This window comes from Anabrus simplex, chromosome 1 (genome assembly GCF_040414725.1).
Source record: "Anabrus simplex isolate iqAnaSimp1 chromosome 1, ASM4041472v1, whole genome shotgun sequence".
NCBI lineage: Eukaryota > Metazoa > Arthropoda > Insecta > Orthoptera > Tettigoniidae > Anabrus > Anabrus simplex.
In genome coordinates this window covers 1,415,982,158-1,416,004,231 of record NC_090265.1, presented here as the reverse complement: position 1 = coordinate 1,416,004,231, position 22,074 = coordinate 1,415,982,158, and the positions used below count along the sequence as shown (strand labels likewise).

General features: G+C 40.3%; 1 protein-coding gene across 1 annotated transcript; it reads left to right on the top strand.

Moving 5' to 3' along the window:
* The first annotated feature begins 7,726 nt into the window (after positions 1-7,726).
* On the top strand, positions 7,727-14,137 carry LOC136859899 (elongation factor 1-alpha 2-like). The gene is made up of 6 exons (XM_068225839.1): positions 7,727-7,847; positions 8,005-8,069; positions 8,153-8,332; positions 8,434-8,601; positions 8,682-8,942; positions 13,904-14,137. The coding sequence occupies exons 1-6, from the start codon at positions 7,751-7,753 to the stop codon at positions 14,135-14,137; spliced, it is 1,005 nt and encodes a 334-aa protein (XP_068081940.1). The 5' UTR covers positions 7,727-7,750.
* The last annotated feature ends 7,937 nt before the right edge of the window (positions 14,138-22,074 follow it).

Here is a 22,074-nt window from a genome sequence, read left to right as displayed (position 1 = left end):
TATGCATCGATTCCTCTCCTCGCTGCACTCGGTCACGTGGCACGACATATTAACATAGTTACATGGTAATAGGACGTTGCTACATGATATCGAGGCGTCATGTTTTGCGAGGGGATTATAGAACAGTTCGCTGGTGTTCAGAATCGTGTTCAAAATGTACTCAATGAACGTCAGTACCATGCAGTACGCCTGCAGGGGAATAGCACTCGTATAACCATACGCACGTTAGTTGGGCTGCAGCCGATAGTGGAAGGGGCGTTTGAATCACACTGTATACAAAAGAGGAAGCTTGCAGTAATACTTAACAGTTGTTATATTGGTTTCAGCTACGAGTACGTTTATAATTAAAGGGGAAAAATAATGCCATCTAGAAAGGAATCTCATATCGCCTACCACCAACAATTCAAAATTGCTTTCCGTGTTTCCTTTTTTTTTTTTAGGAAAATGCTGGAGCTGTACATTAATTAACGCCACAGTCGCTTTCTTCGCAATCCATCCCATCGTTGCCAGAGGAATTTTCTGGGTTGCTGCGACATAAACCAAATAGGGAAAATCAAAATGATTTCCGTATAAAGCTAGGGTGCTCGATAGTTGTTAAATGCAATATAGAAGCTTAATTAATTTACATTCTCTACTATCTTATATAAATGATTAATTACTATTGTGCCCGATTTAAACATAGTGCATTCCCAGGAAGAACACAATTTAAATCGAACAAAGAACTGTCACGTGCTTAATGTGTTTGCAGGTGTTGATAACTATGCAAAGTGGAGGTCACCCAAATTAAATAACTCCGAATATCTGGGCTAATTATGATGCAGGCTCAGCTCACGTCGGCTGGAGGTCTGGGTTAATTGAGATCGACATTTGAACTTGCAGGCTATGGATATTACGTTCACATCACAGCTGTCAGTGCATAATGAAGAGACTAAACCATCCTCCCATCCTCTGGCCTCCCATCAATTTAGCTATAGACTAAATTCTGGTCAAATATGTTAGCGTATAATAATTGCGAACATGGCACCGTGGCTATAAAGTCATTCATTTTGAAAAAAATATATAATAACTATCGTTCTTTGAAGTACAGAAATCTTTGTCTTGCTATTTTAGGATGTTTGGGGATGGGAGAAAATTCATATTACCCACTGTTAAGGGAGCTCTGACGTGAATGATATGTAGTAAATTTTCCCTCAGAGGGTTTTCAGCTTGGGACAGAGTAGTGATGATGGTTCCTGTATCTGATTGTGTCACTGCGTCCACCTACTTTTAGGGGATCTCCCACTATTTGACTTCAGGTGATTAATTATTTTTGTGATGACTCTCAAGAATGTATGACTTGTTGGATGTAACACTTTTTATTGACCTTCCCCTTTAGCTGATACATCCATTCCGCGAAGGATTAGACCTCCTTTGCACTGCATGCAAAAGAGCCAATAATAACCTCTGAAAGAAATCGCAGGCTGACCACGTGTCATCTCGTAATCTCCAGGCCTTCAAACTGAGCATCAGTCACTTGGTAGGCCAATGCATATAAGGGCTGTTGTGCCATGGTTTGCTTATATGAACAAAAATGGGTCATATTATTTTTATTAGAGATTCATTTTCCTTTTCTGGTCTTGAAAGTAAACATTCTCTACATATATTAGAGACTATCTGTACAAATATATGTGATAAATAATATACACGAACACGGGAAGGCTAAATCCCGAGCATGCCTTCCAGGAATAAGTTGATAACAAACAAGAGAACAGTGAAAATTCATTGAATGCAGCGGCCAATATTTTTCACTTATTGTGACTATACATTATTCGAAGCTGACAAAAAACCATATTCTGCTGCACTAAACCTCCAAGTTTCATCATATAGTACTGTATTCACTTTTCTGTAACTGAATGCACTATCGGGTATACTGTATGGCTCTTTAAATGCAACGTCACAAAATTGACCTAAATTAATGTATACCGAGCTCGATAGCTGCAGTCGCTTAAGTGCGGCCATTATCCAGTATTCGGGAGATAGTAGGTTCGAACCCCACTGTCGGCAGCCCTGAAGATGGTTTTCCGTGGTTTCCCATTTTTATACCAGGCAAATGCTGGGGCTGTACCTTAAGTAAGGCCACGGCCGCTTCCTTCCCACTCCTAGCCCTTCCCTATCCCATCGTCGCCATAAGACCTATCTGTGTCGGTGCGACGTAAAGCAGATAGCAAAAATAGCTCCAGTATAGCTTACTTAAAATGTGTATAGCCTATATTCATCATTTAAAAGCAAATGCTACCTCCAAAATCGTGAAAGATGAACACAGGTCATATAAGATGAAAATTCACATTTAAAATACGAGTAGTAGAGACAACACAGAGAACTTTAATTCGAGGGGTAAGGGTTAATGTATACAGCTGACGTATCTGATTTTTTCAGCAAAAAAATCAAACAAAGAAATCAATGGCCAAACCGTGGCACGTAGGTCCAATAAGAAAATGACCTACCACGAGCACTGCCAGATACTGCAGTTCCACGTCGTCAGCTTGACGATATCGTAAGCTGGTTTGCTTGGCTTTTGAGAGCGGCTCCGCTTCCTCTCGCAACATACAGTTCGTTAGTTGTTCTCATGAGATACAATGAACCACATACCAGTTCTCAGCTCAGCTGGACTGGCCAGAAATACAACCCGGGACATCCAGGCATTAGGCAGACAAATTGCTTCTTCAAGCACAGGTCTGATCTTGCGATGGAATGCAGATTAATTTCGTCTTTCATCCAAATTTTTCTTGCATTAGCACTTTACTGTCTAGAATAATTTTAAAAGGAAATTCATATTTTTCACTTAAATTTCATTTTCTGAATGGTCCATTCATCCTGTTGAGTACTCAAGTTAACTGCCATGTAAGTGTACTTTACTAAACAAATGTTTGACAATCACAAATATTGTCATCAGTGATCAAAACAGTGACTCCTCTTCAGAGGGACTTGGGTTAGATTCACTGCAGGGTAGGGCATTTTAGTCATGTTTCATTAATACTGTACATCTACCTCGAGGAGCGCGTGTTTGTGTTTGCTTCTCTTTATGCCTGCATAACACTCCATTCTGCGAGCCAGTGAATACTCTACATCCCTCCACATAGTGTAGGAGTCAGGAACGGCATCCGGCCGCAGAACTGGGCTTAATCCACATTATTGCCGCCCCCAGCAAATGTGGTGCAAGGTCAGGAGGGCCTTAATTATAATAATAGCAATTACGTTTCACCTATACTTGTATCATGCACACTATATTCGCTAATATCTCACTCCGATTTATGAGAACAAATATTTAATTTCATGTGGGCCTTGTTTAGCTGACTTTCACTTTCACTAAGCTGAAGAGCGATCCATTAATCCATGGAAATGAATACCGTTATGTAATCCGTATATCTCTTAGACTCCAGGTCTCGTAGACCTTCTTGAAGATTAATGTCTAAGCTTCTGGAGCATCTCAGTCGGAGGAGCAATTAGCGTGGGGTAATTCCTCTGTAACAGTCTCCAGGAGAGAACTTGGCGAAGTAACAAAACTTACAGATCGAATACCGCATGTTCCAATGCAATTTATTGCTCGATTAACCGACCAAATATGTCCCTATCAAAAGGCACTTTACTAATAGTGAAATGGGAGTTAAATGACAGTTCAGGTGAGGTCATAGGTGAGGAATATTTCAATTCCTTAGCACGAATTTGTACGGTTGTAAGTAAATAACGATTTGCATAAACTAAAATAACATAATTGTACCATGAGTACAAGGAGAGAAAAGTTATTCTTGACGCTTTCCTTACGCACTCGTTGTATTATGGTGACCTTCAGCAAGCGGGAACTTATCACGATATCCTTTGCAATATACGGTAAGGGAAGTTGCATCGAACAGTGGTTAGTGTTATATATATTGTTGTACCTCCTGCTGAAAATCATCTCGAACGAAAAGTTTTTTCCCGAAAATTGCTGCTCACCTGGTGGTCATGACCGTTAAGGCGTCAAGTCTATAATGGTCTGACACCGTTGTTAGCGGTTCGGGCCTCGTTGGTCGCAACTATCTTCACCATCAGAATGTAGGCTCGCGTGGTAAGAGAGGTGGTGGTATACAATTTCTAATCACTGTCAAAAGCCTGGATTCAGATCCAAACCTCTCCGAAGTGTTCATATAGAGTGAGGTAATGTGTTCATGGTGATCCGTCCGTCAGATGGAGACGTAAAGCTTTGAGCAGACCCGTTAGTGTAATTCAACAGGACTAGACTACGCCTCGACACCCGATTTCACCTTCTCCCTACTTCGTTATCATCCCACATCCAGAAGCGCAGGGCGCCCAAGGGTGTCAAATAGAAAGTCCTGCACAAAGCTAGCTTGAGAATATAGTACAATATAAACACAAGAACACCGGAATATGGCTCTTCCGGCTCCTTCACTAAATGGTCAGCATTATGCTCTTCGGTTCAGAGGTTTCCGGGTGCGATTCCCGGTAGACTCGGGGATATTATTCCTATTTGGTTAAATATCCTGACTACAGAGCTGGGTGTTTGTGTTTGTCCCAACACATTCTTAATTTTTATTCACACAACACATCACACTCTCAAATACCACAGAAACACGCAATAATGAATTCATCGGTCATAATATTGTTGGTGACATGAAAGGTATCCGGCCGTAAAACTGGGGACAATCTATGAATAGAGCCGATACCAAGTAACTGGGGAAACGTAAAGTTAGAAGAAGGAGACTGATTTATTTCGGTACAAAATAAACAAGATTAGGATTTCTTCTTCTTCTCCTTAATCTGTTTACCCTCCAGGATCGGTTTTACCCTCGGACTCAGCGAGGGATCCCACTTCTACCGCCTCAAGGGCAGTGTCCTGGAGCTTCGGACTCTGGATCGGGGGATACAACTGGAGACGATGACCAGTACCTCGCCCAGGCGGCCTCACCTGCTATGCTGAACAGGGGCCTTGCGGGAGGATGGGAAGATTGGAAAGGATAGACAAGGAAGAGGGAAGGAAGCGGCCGTGGCCTTATGTTAGGTACCATCCCGGCATTTGACTGGAGGAGAAGTGGGAAACCACGGAACACCACTTCCAGGATGGCTGAGGTGGGAATCGAACCCACCTCCACTCAGTTGACCTCCAGAGGCTGAGTGGACCCCGTTCCAATCTTCGTACCACTTTTCAAATTTCGTGGCAGAGCCGGGAATCCAACCCGGGCCTCCGGGGGTGGCAGCTAATCACACTAACCACTACACCACAGAGGCGAACAGATTAGCATTCTTTTGGTTTTATAATGCTCACTACGACAGTCAACTGAACATAATGTAGGCTAATTCTGTCATCGTACACATTTTTGTTAGGTTGAAGTCAGTTACCGGTATTGGAATAAATGCATGAAGATTTGTGAAAATAAATCCTGTACTACTATAATTTTAACCATGCTATCGTCTTCTTATAACGTTAAATCAAACCCGAAATAAAATATTGGAATAGACTCGTTTCATGGGTAGCCCTTAACATCCGCTTAAAAAACTGCAGCAAAAAATACATTCCACATGAGGAAGATCTTGCTGATCGGCGACAGTTACGGACAGGAATGTAATGGTATTCTTCTTTCCAAATTAGGTCCAGGAAACGAAGTTCAAAGTATTATTAAACCGAATCCACCTTTAAGGGAAATTTTGAAAAACATTAAAAGTAAGACACAAAACTTAGGAGAGAAAGATGTGCTAGTGATAATGGGGGAAGCAAATGATGAAGGCCTGAATGAAGATGTAATTACTGAGGAATTGGACCATACCATAAGTCATTTGCTGAAATTAACACACAAAACCAATGTAATTTTGCATGCTATACCATAGAGACATGATATGCCTAGCTTAAGTCCTGTTATTGCGGGAGCTAACGAACATATGATAGGATTAGTTAATGCATCAGAAATTGTAAACAGGAAAAGAATAACAATTAATTACACATCATTTTACAAGGCATGGTCTTCACATGAACAGCCATGGGAAAATTCAGGCGTGTGACAGGTTAGGAACGTGGATTGGGAATTTGAATATGCCGTTGATAATTAGAGAGAATAATAATAATAAACGGGGAAAACCAACGTCGCTGGATCGATGGGTGATCAAATTTAGAGATAACCCCACAGGTAACACGTTTTTAGGTAAAAGGTAAAAACTTCCAAGGATGTAGGTAAATATTTATCAATTAGCATCTCAAGGAAATGCATCGTAGAGACCCAGAACTTAAGTAAAACAACAGTAAAGAAACATAGTTAAAATTCCTTTTTTGATCAGTTGGATAAAAAAGAAAATTCCAGTATGGTAGAGGGTCAACAGGATCTTGATCATAGTAAATTATTAGAAAAGGAGGGAGGGGATCTGAGATTCCTCCCGGTAAACTGTCAAAGTGCAGTAAATAAGAAATTAAAATTCGGTTCACTGACGAAACCTTATGAGATTTATGCGGTGATAGGAGTGGAATCATGGTTGAGAGAAGGGGTGGGTAATAAAGAATTATTTCCAGAAAGGTATACAGTCTATCGCAGAGACCGGTGAGATAAACTGGGAGGTGGGGTATTTATTCTGGTGAAGGAAATATATTGCTCACATGAATGGTTTACCGAAGAAAGGGATGAAATATTAGGGATAAAATTAGTTTGTGATAATATGGAGTAGGTGGGAACTATAGGAACATATAGGCCTCGAAGAGAGGAAAGAGACCTGGAAATAATTGCGAAACTAATAGATTATACTCATAAAAACAATAACAATGTCATGGTAATAATTGGGGGAGACTGAACTTGCCTAAAGTTGAATGGATTGGAAGTACATGTGAACCCCGTGAACAGAAACTGGCAAATAAATTAATTTGGGAGAGTGGATTTACACACGGTCTAGAAAGCCAAGAATAACGGCCGAGAGGATTCGTCGTGCTGACCACACGACACTTCGTAATCTGCAGGCCTTCGGGATGAGTAGCGGTCGCTTGGTAGGCCAAGGCCCTGCAAGGGCTGTAGTGCCATGGGGTTTGGTTTGGTTTGGTTTGGTTTGGTTTGGTTTGGTTTGGTTTGGTTTGGTTTGGTTTGGTTTGGTTTGGTTTGGTTTGGTTTGGTTTGGTTTGGTTTGGTTTGGTTTGGTTTGGTTTGGTTTGGTTTGGTTTGGTTTGGTTTGGTTTGGTTTGGTTTGGATTTACACATGTGGTACAAGCACCAACTCGTCTCAATAACTTACTAGATGTATGCTTGGTTAATCCATGGGAAATTGTTGATAATACTGAGGGAATTTAAGCGATAGGTGACTATAAGGCTGTAGTAATGGATATAGGACTGGTGCCAAACAAGCTTAATAAGAGGGTCTCACTCTCGACTTAAATCACAATTCAGTTGTTGGATAAGTGAAGGGAATATGTGAATACACATTGGGCAAACTTTAAAGGAATTATTTTGGAAGGAAAGAAGATATTTGTACCTGTTAGGAAGAGCAAAACGACCTCAGACACTGTCACCCCTATTTATTTCTGGAAATTTGTGAGGTTCGCGAAATTTTTGCTGTGCAAGTTGGAAGTTCGGAATTCTGCATAACTTTGTAACATTAGGCATTCTGTATAAGCATTGTTTTCAGACCTTGTGATAACAGATGGAGATTACTTTGTGGTGAGCTAATCACGTGGGCTTGAAAGTTTTCCGGGAGTACTAAAACGTTTTTGTTTGTCCATTTTCAGTCTTAAAGACCAACAACCAAAATGGGCAAGGAAAAGATTCACATCAACATCGTCGTTATCGGCCATGTCGACTCCGGAAAATCAAGTACCACTGGCCATTTGATCTACAAATGTGGAGGTATTGACAAGAGATAATAACTAACTACTTTTTAAGGTCTTCGGAGACGCCGAGGTGCCGGAATTTAGTCCCGCAGGAGTTCTTTTACGTGCCAGTAAATCTACCGACACGGGGCTGTCGTATTTGAGCACCTTCAAATACCACCGGACTGAGCCAGGATCGAACCAGCCAAGTTGGATTGACAAGAGAACAATTGAGAAGTTCGAGAAGGAAGCCCAGGAGGTAAGATTTTGCTTTCTTTGTGAATTTATTTTGCAAATTTCCACCAATTTTCCTCTTTAATCACAAAATTATTCCTCTTTCAGATGGGCAAAGGTTCCTTCAAATATGTCTGGGTTTTGGACAAGCTGAAGGCTGAGCGTGAACGTGGTATTACAATCGACATTGCTGTGTGGAAGTTTGAAACTAGTAAATATTATGTTACAATTATTGACGCTCCCGAACACAGAGATTTCATCAAGAACATGATTACGGGTACTTCTCAGGTAATTAGATACTCTATATGCTTTACTATTTTTGCTATACTCCCAATCATTCGAAGTACACTGAAAACTGTTCATCACAACAATCATATTTTATTTTGCAGGCTGACTGTGTTGTGCTGATTGTAGCAGCTGGTACGGGTGAATTCGAAGCTGGTATCTCGAAGAACGGTCAGACCCGTGAACATGCCCTGCTTGCTTTCACCGTGGGTGTCAAGCAGCTGATTGTAAGTGTTAACAAAATGGACTCTACTGGGCTCCCTTACAGTGAGGTGAGTTGGCTGGTGTTTTTTTAACATTTCAGTGTATACCTTTTTCTGGACTTGTTCAATTTATTCACTTTTATTCAGAGGCTCGTTTCGAGGAAATCAAGAAGGAAGTAAGCAGTTATATTAAGAAGATCGGTTACAACCCAGCTGCCGTGGCTTTCGTACCAATTTCTGGATGGCACGGAGACAAAATGTTAGAGCATTCGGACAAGATGGGCTGGTTTAAGGAATGGTCTATTGAGCGCAAAGAAGGAAAAGCTGAAGGCAAGACTCTGATTGAAGCCTTGGAAGCTATCCTTCCACCTTCCAGGCCTACTGAGAAGCCTCTCAGGCTTCCACTTCAGGTAAGTTGTGCTTCCACAAAACATTCAGCAGTTCCTGTTAACTCTCTTGGGGTGGTGGATATTAAGTCTCTCTTAAGGTTGTCTCCTGAGGGGCTGTTGCTCTTGGTTGTCTCCTAGATTTCAGTGTTCAAATGTTTTAGTGTGTGCTTGGAAGCAGTCTTGAATTGCTACCTTTCTGAACGTTCTGTGGAAAAAATTTCCTGATCAGTATATTCTTACCTTTTAAAGTCCATTCATGTGTTTGCAATAGCTTGTGTAATTCAAGTTAAGGAAAATGTTTCCTTCGAGGCTTTTGTATGGGAATAAAGCAAGAGTTGTGAAACAGCATCTTGCTGGCGAATTCACCTAAATGTTCCTTCGATATGGCAGGGTTTGGATGTGCATGAAAATTGCAAATTGTAGGATTACCACATGTAACTTTTTTTTTGCTAGTTGTTTTACGTCGCACCGACACAGATAGGTCTTACGGCGACGATGGGACACGAAAGGGCTAGGAGTAAGAGGGAAGCGGCCGTGGCCTTAATTAAGGTACAGCCCCCAGCATTTGCCTGGTATGAAAATGGGAAACCACCGAAAACCATTTTCAGGGCTGCCGACAGTGTGGCTCGAACCTACTATCTCCCTAATACTGGATACTGGCCGTAATTAAGCGACTGCAGCTATCGAGCTCGGTCACATGTAATTTATGGCTTTTGGGAATGATCTGTAGTTTTCAGGTTTTTTAGATTAATGTGATTTGTGGTGCTGGTATTTTGTAAGTCTGATTGATGGTAGTGTTGATCTCGATCACAAGTTCACAGGCTTAATTCTGAACGCAGTGAAAAATATTAAGGCAGTCAAGTCAGCCCTCCATGTTGCTGCACTGAAGGCAATGTAAAAGTAACTTTCCTATAGCAACTGTCTTGTAGAATTTGACTTCGTTGCCAGACTGCAACCCAATCAAAATGTAGACATTGGTGGACAGGCTAGGTAGAAATTAGTCCGCCCCGCAAGAATCATAACCTAAATGTTTAATTTCAATGCTGTTATTCTTACTAGAATTGATTCTGGAGGAGAGATGTGTTCGTTACGCCTGCCAGGGTCAAAACCACCACCCCTTAGAAGTATATGTACTTTTATGGCCTAAATTAATGGTCCAGGCACCGTTATCCATTGCTTTTGCCAAGGACCACGGGCACTGGCAGAGATAGGGAAGATAGTCATTTCCACCAATGAAGTAACAAGATTTCGTTACCAACCACTGCAAAAGGAATGACTTAAGAGGCAGCCGTAGTTTGAAAGTGTCATGGCGTCGGACGGTAACCTTGCACTTTGTATCATAGAAAAGAAAAGAGATATTAACTGATGCACTTTCTCAATTCCTCCTTTGATCTCTGGGCTTGGGGCAAGAAAAAGGTTTTAATGTATTTTTGCACATCCAGGCCTATCTGTCATGAGAACACTCCCGAAGGTTCTTAATCTGTGGCTGTGGTGCATACTGTCCACACGGCAGGAAGAAATAATTTAGACTGTAAATAAGTCCCTATCATATCGTCAGAGACTAACAACACTGAAGTGTTCAGAAACAGGCGTGGATGGTTCTCTCCGGTTATATGTGATACTAATCTGTGCAAAGGAAATAAGGAAATTAAAAAGAAAATGTAGAACTGTAAACAGAAAAACGAAGAGGGTAGGGAGAATAGAGAAACCAGAAAACAGACAATAAAGGAAATTAATGGAGTGAAGAAGGAAGCAAAAGAGAATTACATGAATGGCATACTTCATGAGGGTAATGACCATAAAAGGAAATGGAAAAAGCTGTATTCATATATTAGGATCAAACGGGAAAATGAATCCAAATTCCCGCAACTGTGGGAGAAGTGGGTGAACAGTTTTTAACAGATAATGGGAAAGCAAATCTATTTAGTAGGGAATTCATAGATTCAGTAGAAAATAGTCAGGAGTTGGAAACCGAAACAGAAGATAGAGAAAGAGAGACACACAAGGAAACAGGAAGCTTCCCATTCACAAATGAGGATATTTTCAGAGAAATCCAACTGCTTCAGCAAGGAAAAGGAGTAGGGAGTGATCAATTTACTGGGGAAGTGTTAAAGTCAATGAGGTGGTACATAATGCCTTATTTAAAATTTATATTTGACTATACCATAAATAATAGTGTAATACCAAAGAAATGGAAGGAATCTAAAATAATACCAATTTATAAAGGAAAGGGTGATAAAATGAAACCTGAGGACTACAGACCAGTCAGTCTGACCAGTATAGTTTGTAAACTAGTTGAGAGTTTAATAGAAAAAATATATTAGATGGGCATGTGAAGATAAAAATTGGTTCATGACGAGCCAATATGGATTTTGAAAGATATTTTCTTGTGAGGCACAACTGGAGGGATTTCATCAGGACATATCAGATCACTTGGATTCGGGAGGCCAGTTGGATTGCGTAACCATAGACCTTTCTAAGGCATTTGACAGAGTGGAAGATAGAATATTATTAATTTTTTTTTCAATTTGTTTTACATCGCACCGACACAGATATGTCTTATAGCGACGATTTATTAAAGAAAATGTAGGGGATAAGATTGGACATAAGGATTATATGTTGGACTAGCAAATGTACCGGTGCTTCGCTACGGTATTCTATATTTTATACGGATTTCTCTGTAAACTACTGTAAAGACAGCGACTAAGATATTAAATATCATGTCCCTTAGTGCTATCTCATTGCTATGTATATCACCATTCCTCCATGCCAATGTCAACGGTCGCCTAACTACAAGCAATAGTAAGAATTTACCTGAGTGAAAATCAACATCATTATTTATAAATTGTCAGCAAAGCAGAGCTCTACTTATTGGTACAAAAACGTCAATTATGAATAGTTACACTCGTTAAAAACAGACTGAACGGCAACTACGTAGGCAAGTCAATAAGTATATACAATTTTGCTCTGATTGTCTTTAGGTTTGTTCTATGGCGCTATGTGCTCACCAGCCGTTTAATGGCACCGTTGTCTACGTCTGTGGTAGATTTCAGCGTCGTCAGATCTGTACAGCTTGCGCTGTTGCGACGTGAAGATGGCCGCGCCACTCTCTGTCTGCACAAAGGAAGAACAGTGTTCCGTAACCCGATTCTTGTGGTCTGAGAGTATATCAGGAGTATAAATTCTTATATGACTTTCAGCACAATACTGGGACAATGTTTTGCCACAGCGACGTGTTAATCAGTGGAGTGAACAGTTCAAGAGGGGTCGCACGAGCGTGAAGAATGAGGAAAGATCCGGGCGTCCATCAACCGTAATTGATGCCAATATTGAACAAATGCGTGATATGATCCTGAATAACAGACTTGTGACTATTGATGACATGGCAAACCATATGCACATTAGCCAAGGTACAAACAATAAATGTATTGGATTACTTAAAATCACAATTTATTTTTATTGGTTTTCTTGAAGGTATACTGTACATCAAGGAGAATATAATCCCAAAATTTTACATGACACTTTTTCGATTATTTTTATACCTCGACCCCCGAAACGGATGGTTTACCCCCACAGTGCTCGTCTCCAGATAGTAAGTCATAAGTGTACCAAGTTTGGTTGAATTGCACCAGTAGTTTAGGAGGAGATGTCTCATTTACACACATACATACATATATCGATTTTTATATATAGTAAGATATAGAGAACAGGGAAAATTGAATGGAATTGATGCCTTTAATCAAGACTGTTCAAAATCTTCTCATTTCAACAGCAGAACGTAGAATGAATGAGTTACTGTACGAAAAGAGAAATAGGCTGCTGATTATAAGATAATGTGGATTACATTTGTTGGTCTCAAGTTGGTCTCAACCCACAGCCATACGTGAAGTCATGGAAGATATTAAAGTGTTGAAACATCATGCTGGAAGATATTTAAGTGTTGAAACATCATGCGGGAAAATGAAGACAGTGTTTTCGACATCCAATATGAATTCATTCCGTTCTTTTTGAACTACTCATGTTAATATTTTTTCAACTAATCACTGTATATTAACACATGTATCATAATTCGTGCACGTGTTCATAGAACAAGCAAACTCACAGATATGTATCATATGAAATCTATAAATTCACTACAGAGTGATCGCATTTCATTTCTGACGTAGTCTTTGTCAATGGTGTCTGCTAGTGAAAGACCAGTTGTATGGGATGCACGTAGGAGGCTGTGTATAGCGCGCGGGTTCACAAGAGATCGTGAAAAGATGACGGTGACATCTGAGCCGCTCACACTCCATATGTATTTCCGTGTACACTAGGAATGCCGCTCATATGTTCCTCTCCAGGACAAATAAAATCTTACTACATGCTTTCGTTCCCTTTCTCATGAGGACAGAATCCAGTAGGGAACTATTCAATACTCCAAAGCCGTCATATAAGTGCAATACCGTATTTGTCAGCCTCATGACAGCAGATTCACTGGCACGCAAAAGAACTCCCATGGGACAAAATTTCGGCACCTTGAAGTGTTCAAAACCGTAAGATAGTTAGTGGGACGTAAGATAAAGAACATTATTATTATTATTATTATTATTATTATTATTATTATTATTATTATTATTATTATTATTATTATTATTATTATTATTATGTTCTGTTTTCGTAATGTTACTAATCGCTTTCAAGCGTGGGGCTAATATATTTGAAAGCATGAGTCAAGTTACAACTGTAATAGAATAGTGGGGCAAGTACTCTCATGCTCATAAAAACCAGAACACCTGGAACGACTAGATAGAGGAAGTTCATACTCACAAAACATGTGCATTAGTCTATTCTGAAGAAATGATTAATAGTTGAAAGATGTCGGCCCTCAGGTTCAAGGTCCACATTGATATCTCTTCGCATCACCACCGACTAGTAAAATGTGCCTGCGGCTCTCGTTGTTGCTATAAACCGAAGGTAATGAATCAGTGTGAATTGAACAGACGTGCAGGATGCCTCGCAGTTGTATGCGAGGACCGTACCGTCAAATGAGTGAGTTTGAAAGCGGGCGCATTATTGGCATGAGAGAACGTGATGCATCCATCCGAGAAATTACTGCTCGTGTGGGACGATGTGTTTCGCCTGTGCAACGGTTGTGTACAGAAGGGTTCACAGAAGGCCGTAGTATACAACGAGATGGGTCTGGTCGTACAAAACCCGAGAAGATCGACACCTAATACGAATGGCATTGCACGACAGATCTGCGTCCTACTCGGCTCTGGCTTAACAGTGGAACAGTGTAACACATCGTACACTATCAGAAGTGACAGTCCGTCGACGTTTATTACTGTTTGGGTTACCGGCGCGTCGTCCACTTCTCCGCCTACCGTTGACTAATGTGCATAAGCATGCTAGACTGCAATGGTGTATGGAACGATGTCACTGGGGACAGGAATGGCAGCAGATAGTGTTTTCGGACGAATCCAGGTTCTGTTTGTTGAAAATGATGGCCGCTTTTTGGTTCGTCGCAGACAGGGGGAATGGCATCAAATTGACTGCATTCGCACAAGACGTACAGCGCCAACTCAAGGCCTTATGGTGTTGGGTGTTATTGTGTACAACCACAAGTCACAGTTGGTGCATATCAAGGACTCTGCGACCAGTTTGACTTACGTGAATGACATCCTGCGACCCGTAGTCATACCTTTTCTGCACGACACCCCAGACACTATATTTCAGCAGGACAATAAGCGACCACATGCTGCTGCAAAAACGCTGTTGCCCTGGCCAGCTCAATCACCGAACTTGTCACCGATCAAAAATATGTGGGATATGGTGAAACGACGGGTGCAGCGCTCTGACCCAATGCCAACCACCAAAGATGAACTGTGGAACCAAGTGAATGCAACATGGATAGCTATATCCCATGACGCCATTCGTGCCTTATACGCGCCAATGCCATCACGCATGGAACAAGTTATCAGTGCCCATGGAGGACTCAGTGCCTACTAGGCAACAGGACACATGCTGAACCAAGGTGACTGAAATGCAAATCGTTTCTGCAGAACATACTAATGAACATATCCTGTGAATATAATTTTCCTATCTCTAGTCTTTTAAGGGGTTCTGTTTTTTTTTTTTTTTTTTTTTTACGAACGTGACTGCATATTTCGCCAAGTTAAAATTGACGCCCAACGTGGAGGAGAATGAAGCTCTTAAACAGTTGATGAACCTGTTCATATGCACGAGTTCATAAGATTTACGGTAGAATATTCCTTGTTTTAACCGCTCTGTTTGTGCAATTATACGCAGGAGCGCTATGTGGACTTGTCCAGCCAGTGTATGTAGTATAGAGTAATACAGGGCGTTGCTAGGAACTTTCACTATAATTCTGCTATGCAGCTTTAAACTTTAAGATTCTCTACAATGAGTAGAAGTGTTCCTTATTCCGAATAAAATTGCCTTCTATTCCGTTTCTATTTAAATTAATGCAGCGTCTACCCATGTCCTAACCTTAACTCATCATAAATAATTTTCCAAGTTTCCTTTACGAGATATGATCAGCGGAGGCAGAGTCTGCTTCAGCCATTCCGGTGGCCATGACTGGACCATAATAATTTCGTGTATATATTCCTGTCCGAGAGCAGCCATTGTAAGGCAGACCCACCGATGTGGGTGGGCGGCATCTGCCATGTGCAGGTAACTGAGTGTTATTGTAGTGGAGGTTAGTGTTATGTGTGATGTGTGAGTTGCATGGATGTTGGGGACAGCACAAACATCCAATTCCTGAGCCACTGGAATTAACCAATGAACGTTAAAATCCCCGATCCGGCCGGGAATCGAACCCGGGACCCCCTGAACAGAAGGTCAGTACGCTGACCATTCAGCCAACGAGTCGGACGATTGGACCATGGTTGGATAGCTCTGCATTCCGACGGACCAACCGAGCAGAGTAGGTCAAAGCTCTTTTCGTTTAATCACGGCACACGGCATAGCTATCTGGGATGGTACTACATGATGAGAATGTTTTTAAAATTCAGAGGAAGATCTTAAGATTAATAATAATAATGGCGCGTGGCCCCCGGAGAGGCCTGGTGCATGTCATTCTATTTGATGTCCTACAGGCGACCTGCGTGTCTGTGAGAATACATTATAAAGAGCGTCCCACATGGTATGCTCGAGTGAGTTGAGGTTATGTTGTCTGGTATGTTTCAAATTTGGCATGAATAAAGTCACTGACTTGGTGGTTGTGATATGGCATCTTCAATCTTTTCGGTTTGTGTCAATTGAACTTAGTGCATGGAATGATTATGTTTTTCGTGTACTAGATTGTTTGAAGATACTAATGAACTTAATAACATTCTCAACGGGTGGTCATAGAATTAGAGTCAGACTGAGCAATCAATGTTGTAAATATTTTTGATTTGTGTTTAATGTGAAAATAGGTTTTTGATCAGCGTTATCGTAGGACTTGCGATAGGACCGAAGTGTTGTAAATATCCGGATTTTAGTATATTTTGGTATCGACAATCATGGATAATGTTAGTGTTTGAAGAGGTGGACTAGATATAGAAAAGTGAGTTAGTGGAACTCACTAATTTGGTAAGTTTTCTGTTTGACACACGTGCTATCTGCGAAGTGGCTCCATAGTAGTGTCACACTAACCAGAGTAAATATAAGGGTCATTCCATACGAAGCCCAGCTGACGACGAATAATCCTTACCACTGAATTACACATATTCAACCAAGTTGTTTATTCTTTTTCGCATTTTATATTCTCTACAGGATCATATTCTGAGGATTCATGACAGGTTGTGCATTGCTATTGACATTTGTTTGATTGCAGTTGCTGATTATTCGTATTGTCTCCGCAGGCGTGAGTTTGTTCAATTTCGGTTTTCATTTGTTTACTTAGTTCGTTAAGTCGAGTAAGGAGACCAAATTAGTTTCGTAAACCTATAGTTGTAGAATGTACGAAAGAAAGAGATTCACATACTTTATTTTTTCATTGACATTAATTCCATGTAACCTAAAAGTCGATTAATTCATTAATAGTATTTGTCAGTTTCACTATTCTTTAAGTTCATGTTTTGTGTGTTCCTTCTGTACGTGTTGTTAATTAAATAGTTGCTTTAGCTTCATTTTGTTCGTTCCGAACATATTTCTTGATAATGCATATTAGAGCATCGGTTTAACAGTAGCATATGGGTGCCCGATGGTGGCATCAGATGGTTCGATTTTCTTTTATTTTCTTAGCTGTTGCAAATTAACATTGAAAAGCACCATGCTTTGCAGTAATCAATTTATAATGGGTTATTTTGATCCGATTAAGGGTCCTTCGATGGCTGCATGATATCCTGTGATGGTATTTATAATCGGTGGACAACCTTAATGAAATGTATATTTGGTGTTCAGCTGTGAAATACAGATCTCCAACGGATCGTGTACATTAGCCTACAGTTTGATTTGCAATCTGATTTTTCTTTCGATTTTCAGGTTTTTCGCATTTCAGTTCCATATTTTTAAGATTGTAACGATCTATTTGCTTTTCAGCTATTTTCAAGAGGATTTTTGTTAAATGTTAATGATATTTTGTGATTTTATATATCGCAAATTAACATAAAAAGATGCCTTTTCAATTCAATAAATTTCAGTAAGCTTTTTGCCTACCATTTGAAGAAGTGGTTCCTTCCTCTGAACCCTGTCGACCGGTCGGCGAAATGACAAGGAAAGACGCGATACGACCCCAAGATTTCAAGACTTGAATGTTACTACCGGAGCAGCTGTAGCAAATGACCGACGATCGACGGAGGTGACCCAAGGTTTTCGTATATATTGAGTTAGCGAGGGAATATATAGTTAAGTCTGGAGAAAGCCGAGTTAGACAGCAGAAGGACAGGGGCAGGATTTTTACAACATAGAAAATAAAGTACTATCAGTCTAATACTGAGAGCAAACCGATGCATATATTGTTCTTATTCATACGAACTTGCGTACGTGGATAATATCCTTCAGGGAACTTACAATATTGTTAACTAACATTTGTACCCATTCTTCGCACGGGAAAGTGAAATGGATTACATGTTTTCTTCGTGAATTTATGCGAAGAAACATGGCTCTACTCACGCTCTTAATACATGTTAAACAATATTTTTAACCCAAAGCATGTGGCAGTAACGTAAAATACTATAAATCTGAACATGTCGAGACAGAATTAGGTCGTTTTCATAATTTATTGTACGTTACAGTCCCTGGCCCGAAGTCGTGTAAAAATTTACTCTGCTTCTCAGGTTGCACATTGTTGTTTGTCTCACTGTGAATGAAGACTCACGAAACATATCGTTGATGATACCTCCCATATTATCTGCTCTATCGAAAGCAATAAAATTGCTTTTAAGTTCTTCCCGTTAATCCACCTTGAAATGAAGTGTACCAAGTGTCCCATGGGGTTTGGAGAAGAAAAAACTTTCGCAAGCATCTTCATTATTATCCGTCGTACGATGGATTCGTATATGGCATAAACGAACGGAGGTAATATATTCTTAAACGTTTGTTATATACAGTCTTCTGATCGACCTAATGCAAGCGAAGATGTTTGAGAATAATCGTCCTATAACCCTTACCTCCATGTGATGATCTTGACGTGATACTACCTGATTACACAACCCTTGAACGGCTAGATTCCAAATACGTAGTTTGGATGAAATATGTCGAGCAGTTTTCCATTTGACACAAACTAATAGTTAACCACACAGACAGACTGACACCTTTAGATGATCAGTACCACGTATGAAACAAATAACTATAATGAAATATGCAATATTGTACATATAATGATTGTACAGACACGTGAGCCTTACAATGTTATGCAGATCCATATGCTTGGGTGCCCGTAAGGGGTAGAGGCAAGTGGGGACGCCTGCCTCCCCATGGAATTCTTGAAAGGTTGTTGTTCAATTGTTTAATATCATACCAGATTATTTCATAAACTGAATTTACTGACAGTCATCTAACACCTGTTATAACCGAAAATTTCTGTAAACAATTTAATGGTGCTGACGCTATATTGGTTTCTATATTTTTAAATATATATATATTTTTTCCTAGTTGCTTTACGTCGCACAGGCACAGATAGGTCTTATGGTGACAATGGGACAGGAAAGGTCGAGGAATGGGAAGGAAGCGGCTGTGGCCTTAATTTAGCATTTGCAAACACCATTACCATTCACTAGTATCTTTCTACATAAAGAATATGTACCCTAGCATTCCTTTAGACGAGACGATTTCCATCATACAACGTAACTTGCACCAACATGGTAAACTGAGTCAACTTGAAATAGAAGAATTCATCAGTCTGGATAATTTTACTTTTAACAATAATTATGTTGTTTGTTATGTCCCCAGTGTTCCGTGTCTCTATACATTTTACTTCAATATGAATACATTTCATCCAGTTTTCTCAGATAGAAACAAGACTATCAAGTCCAAGAACACTCTTAAAGAGCCATGGTTTCATTTCACTATAAGTGTTCATATCGTGTTTGTATATATGTTCAACCAGTTCACGTGTTTTCAGTGTTCCGTGTTCCATGAACACAAGACTGTTGTTTAAGCCAGAACTATGAACTTCTTAAATTCCAAGTACTGCTTGACATATGTACGTTACATTTCAAGGTCATGTCTTGCAACCCATTGATGTGTTTCCAGGCAATCGCCTTTAGGTACATATTTTTTATTATGATGATTGTTATCAGATTCCCCTTCATTTGCTTTTCAGCAAGAACTGATGATAACTCCAAGGGAGTCGAAACTGGTCTTCTTATAATTTAATATATTTTATAATGTATTGAAAGGTGGAACATCCCTCAACTCTATCTTATTAGTTGCCTAATGTATGACATTATAAGCATTTTTTCTACCGGGCAAGTTGGCCGTGCGGTTAGGAGCGCGCAATTGTGAGCTCACATCCGGGAGATAGTGTGGTCGAACCCCACCGTCGGCAACCATGAAGATGGTTTCGCATGGTTTCCCATTTTCACACCAGGAAAATGCTGGGGCTGTACCTTAATTAAGGCCACGTCCGCTTCCTTCCCATTCCTCGGCCTTTCCTGTCACATCGTCGCCATAAAACCTATCTGTGTCGGTGCGACGTAAAGGAAAATAGCAAAAAAAATTCACCGTTCCACAATGAATATTTCCTTGGTTTTGACAGTAAAATTATTATTATTATTTTACTTATTTTATTTATTTGATTTCACTGGAAGTGGCCAAGTTATAATTAACATTCAGTTGTGGTACATGTGTTAATAGAGTAATAATCATTATGTACGACTCGTTGGCTGAATGGTCAGCGCAGTGGCCTTCAGTTCAGAAGGTCCCGGTTTTGATTCCCTGTCGGGTTGGGGATTTCAACTTTCAATGGTTAATTCCAACGGCTCGGGGGGTGGGTGTTTGTGCTGTCCCAAAAATCCCTGCAACTCACACAGCACACATAACACTATCCTCCACCACAATAACACGCAGTTACTTACACATGGCAGATGGCACCCACCCTCATCGGAGGGTCTGCCTTACAATGTCTGCACTCGGCTAGAAATAGCTACACGAAATTTTTATCATTATCATTATCATCATCATCATCATCTTCACCATCATCAATTAATCGTAATGTTTCAAATCTCTTTCACACTTGGAGCTACTAATTTACAGGAATTATTGTACAATTGACGCCAACAAGTGGAGCATTCATATTTTGTTAAGTTGCACTTTCACATTACCTGCACTCTTAACTTTCGACTTGGAGTTTTCAGGTGACGAGGACATTTTAACCATAAATGTTGTGTAAAATAAATCAGATGGAGTTCGATGTCATATGGTGCAAAATTCTTGATCCTTTTGACGCAATATTACAAGTCCCGGACATGTCCCGTCCCTACACAGTGATGCCCACACTGTACTCCAGCTCCGCACTGAATGCAGAAAAAATGAGCCCTTGTATGGGCGAAAAATGTCATTCTCACCAAATATGGACTTATCTTATTCTTGCACCAATGCCTTTAAATATTAATATTTTATACATATCTAGCCAAATTAAGAAAGACTTCCGCTCGGTGACAATTCACTGCGACAGTTGTTTTAATCTACGGCTGTCATAGGAATGGAAGTAACGTTTAATATATATTATCGTATTCTGGAATGATATCATTGCTTTCAGAGATCCGCATTGTGAGGAGCCCGGCTGCCAGCCCCAACAGTCGCTCTTTCCGTTGTGTTGCTCCGGCTTGGACGTATCTCAGCGAGCTAAGTGCCAGGGAATTTCACTTTGTTAGCAAAACTGTTTGTCATACAAGGAAACTGAAAGACAGCGAGCTACAGAAACAGTAAATTAGGAGCTAGCACAGAAGTGTGTCTACTGTACACAGCGAAGCCATGTAATATAGGCCGCAATTTAGGTAAAGTGTATCGTGAAGTTTGATATCGTGCAAAAGTGCTACAGTTAAGTTGAATGCTTCCTCCGATTATTGATCAAAATGGGCTTATAAGTACCCATGATACAGCGAATAGAATATTTCTCATAGATTATTGTAGAAACAGTGACCAATCGTACTCATTTTAGGAGTATTGGCGTTTGGAGAACGAAATACACATTTTTTAATCCTAGAAACATACATCAGAGTTTATATATATATATATATATATATATATATACAATATATACAGTGAACGTAATGATTGTAATTGTCACTATCCTTTTGTTAGTACTTTATTTTCAAACATTAACTTCTCTGCAGTTTGACTTTATAACCTTTCTTCTATTTTTCCAAATACATTTTAAGCATATCGATACAGTAACTATCTGTCGTGTCCGCCTCTGTGGTGTAGTGGTTAGTGTGATTAGTTGCCTCCCCCTGAGGCCCGGGTTCCATTCCTGGCTCTGCCACGCAATTTGAAAAGTGGTACGAGGGCTGGAACGAGGTCCACTCAGCCTCGGGAGGTCAACTGAGTAGAGGTGGGTTCGACTCCCACTTCAGCCATCCTGGAAGTGGTTTTCCGTGGTTTCCCACTTCTTCTCCAGGCAAATGCCGGGATGGTATCTAACTTAAGGCCACGGTCGCTTCCTTCCTTCTTCCTTGTCTATCCCTTCCAATCTTCCCATCCTTCATCAAGGCCCCTG

Bases quoted from the DNA above. Each gene is read 5' to 3' on its own strand.
- LOC136859899 (XM_068225839.1), top strand. From the start codon at position 7,751: ATGGGCAAGGAAAAGATTCACATCAACATCGTCGTTATCGGCCATGTC. The intron at 8,602-8,681 runs GTGAGTTGGCTG...TTTTATTCAGAG, and splicing joins CTGGGCTCCCTTACAGTGAG to GCTCGTTTCGAGGAAATCAA. The intron at 8,943-13,903 runs GTAAGTTGTGCT...TGAATTGAACAG, and splicing joins CTCTCAGGCTTCCACTTCAG to ACGTGCAGGATGCCTCGCAG.